The sequence below is a fragment of the Ipomoea triloba genome, chromosome 1 (assembly GCF_003576645.1).
Source record: "Ipomoea triloba cultivar NCNSP0323 chromosome 1, ASM357664v1".
In the NCBI taxonomy this organism is placed as follows: Eukaryota; Viridiplantae; Streptophyta; class Magnoliopsida; order Solanales; family Convolvulaceae; genus Ipomoea; species Ipomoea triloba.
In genome coordinates, this window is record NC_044916.1 from 31,101,074 (window position 1) to 31,113,313 (window position 12,240).

General features: G+C 31.2%; 1 protein-coding gene across 1 annotated transcript; it reads right to left on the minus strand.

Annotated features, from left to right (window-relative positions):
- Positions 1-603: 603 nt before the first annotated feature.
- LOC116032460 (probable leucine-rich repeat receptor-like protein kinase At1g35710) lies at positions 604-5,335 on the minus strand. Its single transcript, XM_031275033.1, has 11 exons — positions 5,074-5,335; positions 4,200-4,347; positions 4,034-4,105; positions 3,760-3,831; positions 3,094-3,165; positions 2,575-2,718; positions 2,390-2,470; positions 2,212-2,283; positions 2,005-2,076; positions 1,147-1,218; positions 604-1,047 (listed from the first exon to the last, which is right to left on the minus strand). Exons 1-11 carry the CDS (start codon positions 5,162-5,164, stop codon positions 957-959), a joined length of 987 nt encoding a protein of 328 aa, XP_031130893.1. The 5' UTR covers positions 5,165-5,335; the 3' UTR covers positions 604-956.
- Between the last annotated feature and the right edge of the window lie 6,905 nt (positions 5,336-12,240).

A 12,240-nucleotide genomic window follows, 5' to 3' on the forward strand; every position in this document is an offset into this window, starting at 1 on the left:
GAGAAAAAAATTATACACGTAGCTTATTATAATCTGCATCATTTACAAAAGAGTTAAAATATGATCTATTATTCATTCATTAGTTACAATTCTAATTTATCTTTAAAAATAAAAATAGATCAAGAGGGGGGATCCCAATGTTTTCTATCAAAGAACAAACTTGTATTGAATTACAAGTTTTCGCACATTCTTCTTACGTGCCCATTCAAGACCTTCCCGTACTGCCCGACACTCAATTTCGGCCACAACACACAAGTTGTGGCCTGGGGTGAGTGCAGCTAAAACTCACTATGCATGCATGGCACTATTTAATTTTTTAAAAAAGTAGATAATTTTTTTTTAAAAACTTGTACACACAAAAAAATTGGTATCTTCTTTAGATCGAGTAGATAAGGAAAGGAGGGAGCAATTCCAATTTTAAAAGTAACCCTGACCTAATGGAGGGATTAATGTGTCTAACTTGTGAAAGCTATGCATTAAGTTTGTATTAATTAATAGTCAAAATTTTCGAGAAACTCATATTCCAATATAATGCTTCGTTAAAATTAAACATGAGAATTCGCAATTTCGTAAAAATTTAAATTGCTGCAACTTGCTTTTTTGTTGACAAAAGATAATATTTCTGTTGCTCAGCTCCAAGCAAATATTTGCCTAATGAATTACACAGATTCAAGAATTTGGTTATGCAATCAGTAAAGTAAAACGTGGTGTAATGTGGTCACATGTACAGATCGAGAATTATTTGAACAAGGGCAGATCGACTGCTTTTCATCAACAGCAAAAATAACAATTACTTTGACCTCTACACTTCTACATCTACAGATATAAAGAATAGGCACTCTCAGCTCAGATTGCTCCAGCACTTGGCCACCCACTCATTTCTTCCAAAACTTAATTGTATCACAACTATCCTATCAGCTAAACAACTAATGAATGTGTATGTGCGTATTTATGTTCTAAACTAGGAAGTCCGAGTCGGAAAGTTCTAGGACTTTGTGGACCCCGATGGGATTTGCACCATGCCGGAATGAGTTTCCTTCGATGTACCTGCAACGTAACCACATTTTAGTTTAAATTAGACCGGGATCTTAAAAAAATCAATCAAGTTGAGAACGAAGACAATGATATCAGTATTAGTTGTCTTACATTTCTTTCAAGAAAGGATGTTTGTAGAACGCATCAGGAATCCGACCAGAAAATTGGTTGTGGTCCAGATAACTGTAACAATGGACACTCCAATAATAAATACATATATAATCACTGCTATGTGCACAAATCTTATATGCAGTATGGAATTTAACAATTTTGTGAGATATGAATGAATGGGACACAGCTAGGTGCATGTATTCACAGTATTAATAAGCCAACAAGATCATCTCTTGAAAGAAAAGCACCATATAAATAACAAACACACATTAATTTTTATTACACCGTATAATAAAATAACCTATTTGTTGGAAAATTGACTGCATGCTGATATTAAGAAATTAACAACATTAACTAGTGTAGGCATTAAAGTGGCATTACCTCTATATTCGTACACTCAAATTAGAAGTTGGAATATATAACCGCACACAATAGATAGGGAGATAAGAGAGTTGAGAACTCAGGATGATTCTTCTTCTTTTCACAATTAAGGACCTTTGACGAAATTACACATAAGTTATTATTTCTAAAATGCCACAACTACTAAAATTATTATATTAATAATAAGCCCAAACAATCATAGCCACAAGTTGTAAAAAAGATCTCTCAAACCTCTCTTTGCAGCATTTCCTACAATCCCCCATTAATGCAAGTAGTATAATTAACTCTAATCAGTCTCAAGGTTTGATGCTTAAGTGCAAGTATAGATATGAAGATGAGAAACTTCAACCTAGTGACATGCATCTCACCTTTATATTTTGTATTGAGTTCCGTGAAACTATTCACAAGGGTTTTGAAGCCAGATTATGAAATGATTAAATAATAATAATAATAATAAATTTGATAGAAGGCACTTACAAATAAGTTAGTTTAGGAACATGGCCAAGGCTGGCTGGTATTGCACCAGTCATTCTGTTGTATGAAAGATGCCTGTAATCAAACATGACAATCATACGCCAAATACAGGAAGCTAATACATCTAGAAAACCTATCATTTGATATAATTAAAATCATTACACAAATAGTCCCCCAATACATGATTTGTGATAAACAAGAAACACTTACAAAATCTCCAAGTTTGTCAAATTTGCAAGTTGAGAAGGAACGCCTCCGGTAAGATAATTATTGTTCAAATAACTGCAAGTTTTGTGAGAGAGAAATCATGATAATCACGCAATAAATAAAATTGGAAGATATTATTACTTGTTAGATAATTTGGAACACGAAACTTGAATCAACTTACAGGTTGCGAAGAGCAGGAAAGCACCCCTCTATACGTATGAGCTCCCTAATTGTCCCAACCAGCCGATTGTTACCAACATCCCTGAAATTAATTTCAACGATGATAGTAGGTCAATCAAGAACATGCTAGAAAGCCAAGGGTTGCAAACTCTAAAATAAAGAAGAAAAGTTCAAATGAAGTCTTACAAGTGTCGAAGATTTGGTAAAGTGCCCAACTCAGGTGGGATTCGTCCGACGAAATGGTTTTCGTGGAGATGAAGATAACGGAGTTCAGGAAGATAAGCAAGCTCCTTAGGGATTTCACCCTTAAAATTATTGAAACTCAGGTAACTGAAGAAGATATACCAAACATCCAGTTATTTATTGATAAAACAAAGGGAAAATTACACTTTTTGTCCCTAAGTTATAGGATAATTGTAGAATCCGTCTCTAAGTGTTGGTCGTGCTCACTTTTCGCCCCTAAGCTATCATTGGCATTGCACTTTTCGTCCCTAAGCTATACTAAAGTTGCAAATTTCGTCCCTAGTGTTTTGTTAGTAAAGGGACGAAAAGTGCAACGCCAATGATAACTTAGGGACGAAAAGTGAGCATGATCAACAATTAGGGATGAATTCTACAATTATCATATAACTTAGGGACGAACAGTGCAATTTTTCTAGAAAGATATATAGGATAGCTTCAGAAAAAATAGAGGAAAAAACTTACAGATGTGTTAACTGCTTTAGTTCCCCTATTTCAGGAGGAATGACATCTTGCAACTTATTCCACCTTATATTACTGAGAGATACACAAAAACAAAGGGGAAAATGAAAAGAGAAATAAATCAGTATCTACTGCAAAATTGAAAATCTGGAAGAAATGAAACAATCAGCAAGTCAACATAACTTAGTTCTCAGACTTCAGAAAAAGTAAATGAGAAAAGAAGTAAATTTTGAAGTAGCATTAAACCAAATCAATGGTATTAACTATTAAGGCTTAGTTGAGTTCAGGTAAGTTATGGTCCTTCTTTAAATGCCCCCAATAACAACAATAACGCATTTAAGAAAAAATCTTCCCTAATCTAGCAAAATAAAGCAAACAAATGCTTAAGATCACTAGACATATCAACTACATAAGCATAACCATTGTTTATTGATGATTATAGCAGATGTAACAAAACTGAATTTAGCAGGACAATTTTGTTGAACATGACGGAGGTGAACCAGTTTTAAGCCATTTCTTTAATAAATATTGATTTTCATCTGCAGTCAACTTTGTTTTTCATTTTTGATAACCATGTTTTGCATTCTACTTGAGAGGATGTGAAGCATAGATGCACGTCAATATATACTCTAAAGAGAGGTCTTAAGAATATACAGGTAGAAGTCTTACAGTATTTTAAGACGCTTCAAGCGCCCAATTTGAGGTGGTATTGGACCAGTCAGCTTGTTATTATGTAGATCCCTGCCATATCAAAGACAATACAGATTAGAAACTGGAGAGAATTCAAGCATCCTTTCTAAAATTAAATGAGAATAGGTAAAAGACAAAAAATAGTTATTTGTGAGATAAGTGAGGTAAAATAACCAATCAATCCATAGTTCAGAGTGCAATAGATTTTAACTAAAAAGAGGAAGAAAGTATGAAATCAAAGAAAGAATCTTACAGTCTAGTAAGATCCAACAAGTTTGTTACTGCATTTGGAAAAGGACCAACAATTGAAACTGCATAGACTTCCCTGCAAGTGGTCAAACAAGAAGATTAGAAACAACGTAACATAAAGCTTAGATAAAGGGAAGGAGTGATGTTGCAAGTGGTGAAGGACTACTTACAATTCAGTAACTACTCGGTAATCACCTTGAGTGGAGCATGTAACCCCAGACCATGGGGGTAAGTCATTGTCTCCACAAGGATCATCTCCAACCCAAGCATACACCACCCTCCATCCAAGAGATGCCTTAATCTCATTCAGAGCTTTCACTACACTCGCCAATCAAATTCAATTAGCATGTCATGGCAAATGATTGACTGTTTCTCTTCAATGAACCTCATGACCATTTTCCAAACACACACTGGCCAGGGAGAGAACAGTCTCACACTGAAACTCCATAGGTTACCAAAGAGTACATATTCATTATATAATTCAGAAATATCAACTTTTTAACCTTTTTTTCTTTGAATGAAAAGATCAAAATTTTATACCATTTACCAAAAAGAAAAACACGAGTAAGCATTCACGGAAATTATAATAGGGAAAGATTATATAAAAAGACTAGTTAGTAATTCCTATAATGGATTGTTCAATTTCTCAGATGAAATTACCAATTGTTGAATTCTTATTAAATGCAGTAAGTAGATTTGTTAAATAGCATCAATAATATTTTGACCCTTGTAATTTTGAGCTATAATATCCATAATTAGCCTAATTTAACAGGAAATAATGATCGTGATCCTACAGTAGTAGTCCAGTTATTGGTAGATCACAAATGTATGAAATTAAAATTAGTAACCAAGGCATCTAGATACTAAGTTTAAATTGCTGGCTAAAGAAAATCTAGAAAAGAAATAAATAAAGACATGGGCTTTAAGAATCTAAACTTTAATATTGAGCAAATTAAACCCTCACTGGAATTTAGCTGAAAATAGAGAATAGTGCAAGATACAGAGTTTAGAAGTAGATGATGGTGTTGGAGAGTGAGAAATTACCGTCGCGCTTGAGAGTTTTACAGTGAACCCCGAGGCTGAGGAGAGAAGGGAGGAAGAAGAAGAAGAGCAATGTCGAACAGCGAGTGGCCATTGAAGCGTCAACTATCAACTTCCGGTACTCCCGAGCTAAAACTCAGTATCCGTACATTTTCACTCAAGACGGCAGAGAATTTGAGAATCCCAATGAAGGCAGGACAGATCTCGCTGTGTGTACTACGAGAGTTGGGATCTTTCAATTTTTCGCTCTGCAGACGCGCAAATTGCCCGATGGACTCGGTACTTTACACACATTTTTTTTAAAGACAACTGTCTCTATTAAAATATATTTTATGAAAAAAAATCACTAAGGTTCAGATCTCGTGACATCTCATGAGTGTATCTGAGTACATGATTCGCAAACATTCTATTTTTAAAATAGTATCTGTTGTAAAAAGAGAATCAATGCATCTATTATCAAAATTTGATTTTTAAAGTAATCCTACATAATAATTGGTCATTTACAAAAACATATGAGTACAATTTAATTGTCATATAACGCGGATGGCAACAGATAGGTAACTTATCTGTTAAATTATTTTCAAATTAAAATTTAATCTGTTATTGAATTATCTGAATTTGTATGGATAGAAAATTATATATATCATCTTATATTAAGTTAACATTAATTGCGGATATTCAAACTCATTTTAAAATGCATATAATATTATATTATATTGTAGACAATTGAATTATATAGTCTAATAAAAGCCAATTAACGTGTTGATTTATGTATATTTAATAATAAACAATTGAAAATAGATGAAGAAGGTGTAATTGAGTATTTGAGTTGATGAAGTGTGGCTGCATGGCTTTCCATAAATTAACCTTCCTAGGAATCTCATGAGATCCATGACTTTTTTTTTTTCTTTTTTCTTTTTGAGAATGAGATCTATGACTTTTCTTCACTAAAAATTCATTGCACATCGTGCTCTACAGTCTACACTACTTTGGGTTATATCCTTCTGCAAACACAACGAACGCAGGGCTGCCCAGTTACACTATATACACCAAACTTAAGAGCATAGTTGGTTGGATGTAAAAAAAAGTTTAAAGGGAAAAGTTTTTCTTAAAGTTCATGAAAAACCTTTTCCGCCTTAGTCTTTATACTCATGCCAATTCAACCCCAACCAAAGAACAAAATTAATATTATCAGTAATTTTTTTAATAAATCAAACAACGGAATCAATTTTTTTTTCCAAAAAATTTCAATTCAATTTTCCTACAAATATTTTTTGCCAACAAAATGGAACTAAATGAACAAGGGATGAAATATTTGAGATTTCTCATATCTTATTTAACCCTGATTATCCGGTAGAGGACTTGAACGTACATCGGACCCACCTCTAATTACCAGGGAACAAAGTTTGTATTTAAAAATAAAACAATTTTTATAATACTTTTTATTTGATTAATTATTTGCGATAATGAATATACCGAAACAAAGAACTTAAAACTCATACTCGATCTGAAATATCAATTCATATTAAATGTCCATCAACACATGACTATATTAATGGAGACTTGTGAGCAAACAAAATGCATGTCGTCTTACTAATCCATTGAATTCACACACCACCCCAACTGAACACCACCACCAGACTTAATGAAACTCATGAACTTCTCCTCATATCTCCAACTCCAAATCCAAACTTTCATTAAAAACAAATTAAAAAAAAATAAAAATGAGTAGACTATTTCCATGGTTGTTTCTGCTGCTCTCAGCTCTTATCTGCCACCAAATCAACTGTGCAACCAAAAACAACCATGGAAATAGAATGTCTCCGACAAAAACAAGAGATCGATACTAGAAAGTACCATAAACAAAAACAATATTTTAGTAAAAAAAAAAATAAAAAAATTAACAGTCTCTGAATACCAATTTATTAATTTTTTTCTATGGCATATACATAAGAAGATGAACAAAATGCCACTCTAAAACCCTAAAATCTAGAAAAAAAAAAAAAGTTGATGATCAGAAAGCTGCCGCTATATATGAACGCCTCTTCTCCGATTTTCAGTTGTGAAGAGGGTTAGGACCAGAAGGGACCAGTCTTTTCTCGATCCCATATCTGGGATCAATCTCCTCCGGCGAGGAACCAGACGGCGGCGGCTGCACGACCGGCGAGCATAGACGGAGCCGTTTAAGCTGATAACAGATAGCCCCAGGGGCGGCGGTGGTCTGCAAATTGTTGTGAGAACCATGGAGATTCTGGGCTTCAATCTGGGTTGAAAATGGCGAAGTGAATACAAGAACGAGAGAGAAAACCAAAGCAAGAAACTGGTATTCATGCACCATTTCTTCAAACTCTTGCAATGGAGGCTTTCACGGTGGGTTAAAATAGAGAGAAGAAGAAGGAGGCGAAAATGGCGATGGATGCTTCCAACGATGAATGCCTCTATTTATACATGCATGCGAGGGCAGATTCGGCATTTTAGAAAAAGTCAAGTATTAAATATTCAATTTAAAAAATATAATTCTAAATTCCAGTTTAGCGTGCAATCTCCGTGCATATTTAGATTAAAAATAATAATTAAATAATTTTTTAGGTAAAAAAATTATTTTAAATTACAACTTTTACCTTCTAAAAACATTGTCTTCCTTGACTAGACACACTCACACACGAATTTAAAAGAATATATTTGATACATTTGATTAAATGATATATTTTTATTTTTAATTTGCTCATCATAAATATATTGTAAAATTTTTCAATATTTGTTGCTCATAATAAATTTAGTATGTTTCAAAGGGTGTTTTAGATAATGAAACTACAAATATTGTTGAATTATATAGAGATGAACATTAATTTAAAATTAAACATCGTAATATAGTAAAAATAATTTTTTATACATCAAAATAATCAATTATTATTAAGCCAATTACTCAAAAAAATTGAGGGTATTGTACAATTAGTCAATTACACATAATGAACATTGAGATATGATTTTATGTCCTCAAAATATCCTTTATTTATTTATTTATTTATTTATTTTTCTTTTGATATCATTAAATATTTGCGATTCAAATTAAAAGGGCCAATAGACAGCCAAGTTGACTACGGAACCTATTCAGTTGGAGATTGAATGGGCCATAACTACTAAACATATACATACATGTATGTATTTATATGTGAATATAATGTATATATGAGTGTGGATGTGGTGAGGAACTTGTAATAAAGTTTGAATCCCCAACTACTTATTTGATAGCATTGTATCATCACTTATTAAATGCATCAAAGTATAAGACTCGTGGCTTTAATTTCTCACTAATTTTAGGCTTCTTTCATTTGAATGTATGTGTAATTTAATGCTCAAATTTTTTTATGCCTTTTTATGAGTAATATTAAAGAGAATTGTATTTATAAGCCCCTAATAAATTGTATCAAGCTAAGATTTTACTGCTAATGATTATTTTTTGATTAGATCACGAGATATTTTGAGTAGACGCTAACTATATAAAGCACCTTTAAACCCGTAACATATATACTTAGATTAATTTTCATTCGTACTGGGATCAACCTAATTAAGATACATATCCAATTAAGATACATATCACATATGTGATCGTCAAGTATTAAGTTAGGTTATGCTTTAGTGTGTGCGCATGTGTAGAACAACCAAGGATGTATCATTAATTATTGAGTTATAAACATATAATTAACTTAAGTATTAAAAATACAATTATCCCTTAATAATACTAATAATAAATATAAAACTGAAAGGTAAAAGTGCCAAATAGAGTTGACCCGTCCCATTAATTAATTTGATAAACCATCCTACTTTATCATTTAATCGTTTCACTTAATTAGTAATTTGTTGGGAGTTAATTAGGTATGTAATCTCCTAAAACATTTTGTCAATTTGGATATCATTAACTTATCATTACTTTTTAAAAATAATTAATCCATGGATTAACTCACGCGGCTTCCTTTTTTGAAGTCAACAAATTTTAATTTGACCTTATTTAATATGTTCCATTGCATGATAGTTTAGGTTTGACTCATAAATTCTAACTCACATTGAGATGTGATATCTGATATGTCTATTAAGGAGTGTAAATTCTAATTTAATTAAGAAACATAGTTTTTATTTGTAAACATATGTAATGGTATTTTGAATGATGTGCTTTCTCTCAGTAGTCAAGTAATTATTATTAAGTATAAAATATACAAATTATTTATTTATACTCCAAATAAGCTAGTCCATATATAACTACGTAACCTTGTGCAATTAAATATTTAAATGATATATATTCTAAACTTCCAATTCAATTAATTAAACACTTAAATTGTCAGTAATAATATACAATTGTTATTTTATATTTATTATGAGTATGTGTAATAAATCACATACTCAAATTACTATCAAGATATTAGTGAACATCAACTTTTTATCTTTTCAATAAGATAAAGTTACAATTAACTTGAATTTCTTATATACAAGACATGTAGTTGATATACATTTTTAAAAGTTTTTCAATTCTTTTCATTTAATTCAGAGATTAATATAATATCATGTAATATAAAATAATTTGACTTAAGTTTTAAATATGAATTCGTTACAATCACTTTAACGTTCTCTGACACACTTAAATATCAAATTTGGAGTTGAATCTTTGTCTTGACCGTTTGACTTTATTGCCGCCCCATATTAATTAAGTGCCCCATATTAAGGACTTAATTAAAGTTTACTATTTGAATCATTAATGGTCTGTTTGGTTGGATGTAGTTTGGATGGAATTGCAATTCAGTGAATTTCCAAATTACAGTGTTTGGTTGGAGGGAATTGTAATTTTGCAGAATTGCAATTCCCTCCAAATGTTGAATTGCAATTCATGGGGTACCCCACATGAATTGCAATTCGGTGGAGAGGAGGGGCAATTTGTTGGTGTAAAGACAATTCTGCCCCTCCTCCCATACCCTTTGTCTTTTTTTTTTCTTTTTTTTTTTTTAATTTGAAAGAATTATTATTATTATTTTGAAAGAACTATTATTATTATTATTATTATTATTATTATCTGAATGAATTATTATTATACTTATTATTATTATTATTTAAAAGAATTATTATTATTATTATTATTATTATTACAACATCTATCACAACATAAGGGCATTTTAGTCATTTTGTCGTCTTTACCTTTCAATTTCCTGTACTCCTATTTCTGCATACCAAACACTGTAATTTCAATTCCTACTTTATTCATTGAATTGCAATTCCACCGAATTACGATTCTTTTCCCCCCTAATTCCCTCCTCCCAACCAAACGCCCTGTAAAAACACTTCGACAAATGAATTTCTTTCTTCCCAAACAACTATTCTTTTTTTGCTGCCCCATATTAATTAAGTGCCCCAAATTAAGGACTTAATTAAAGTTTACTCTTTGAATCATTAAAACACTTCGACAATTGAATTTCTTTCCAAACATCTACTCTCTTTTTTGCCGTCCCATATTAATTAAGTGACTAAAGTTTACTATTTGAATCATTAAAAACACTTCGACAATTGAATTTCTTTCTTCCCAAACTAGCTACTATTTTTTTTTTTTAGTATTATTGACTTTGTTACAATGCAATATTTGTTCATAACTACTTAAGCACAGAGAGGCTCGAACCCATCTCCTTCCATATAGGAGTGCAACCGGGTGCCGCTAGACCACAAAGTCTTGGAAACCATTACTCTTTTAAACTACACAATTGAATTTCTTGTACATGACTTGTGTAGTTGATATAAAGTTTTTTTTTTTTTCCAACTCTTTCCATTTAATGGAGATTAAAATAGTATGACCCAAAATTAAATTGTTTGATGTAAAATTTAAATTTGAATTAGTTACAAACACTTTAATGTTCTATTACACACTTAAATATCAGATTTGGAGTTGAACTTTTATCTTGGCCGGTGATTTTTACTATTCCATATTAAGGACTTAATAAAGTTCCACTATTAGAATTATTAACAACACTTCAACATCAATTGAGTTTCTTATACATGACATGTATGTATTTTTTGTATAACCGACCCTCTAACAAGTTGTGCAACTCTCTCAATTTAATTCAGAAATTAAAATAGTATGATACAAAATTAAATATTTTGACATAAATTTAAAATTGGATTTGTTACAATCATTTTAATATTTTGTTAAACACTTAAAATATTGGCAAAAACTTGTGTGAGACCGTCTCACCATGAGGCGGGTCGGGTCGGGTCGGGATGCAAATGTAACACTTATATGCACAAATGTTATACTTATGCTCAAATGTAATACTAATCAGGAATTAAATTTTTGTTACTTATAAGGGTAAATGTAATACTTTTAAGGAAAAATACAATACTTTTACATTTTGATTTAAAAATATTACATTTTTCCTCAAAAGTATTATATTTGCCTTTATAAGTAAGGGGCACTTGTCAATATTACTTATTATGAAAAATGTATTACATTTTCTCTTATAAGTAACAAAAATTGTATTTTTGATTAGTGTTATATTTGAGCATATAAGTATGACATCATATAAGTACGACATTTGCATGGTGCTTTGACTCGACCCGTCTTACAAACAAGAATCCGTAAGACGGTCTCACACAAGTGTGACCCTAAAATATTATATTTGAAGTTGAATTTTTATCTTAGCCAGTAGCTTCATTGCTCCATATAAAGGCTTAATTAAGGTTTACTATTTGAATCATTCAACCTTTATATAGAAATTTTGATTTCTACCCTATTTTGTTACAAGAAATTTTTTTTTTCATTAATAAAATATGGTAGAAATCATCCAAAACATCCATATAAATAACATGTCATCATTTTTTTTTTAATTTTATTTTTCCATGTCATCAAATTAGATGGGTTACTTGTTAGAAATATGTTAAAAATGCTATATGAAAAATAATTAAAAGTATAATGGTCTAGATGAACCATGTTTTATTTCATGGAGTTAGATGAGTAGTACATGGGCCTATTTGACCCATTTGGCTTTTTTAATCAGTACGATATTTTGCTGGCAATGGGTTAAAAAAAAAAAAATCTCTAATCAGTCCATTCAATCGTTTTCATATTGCAAACGTAATATTTAGATTACTTTTATTTTCAAGTCTACCACGAATCAATTTATCAAATCAATCAAT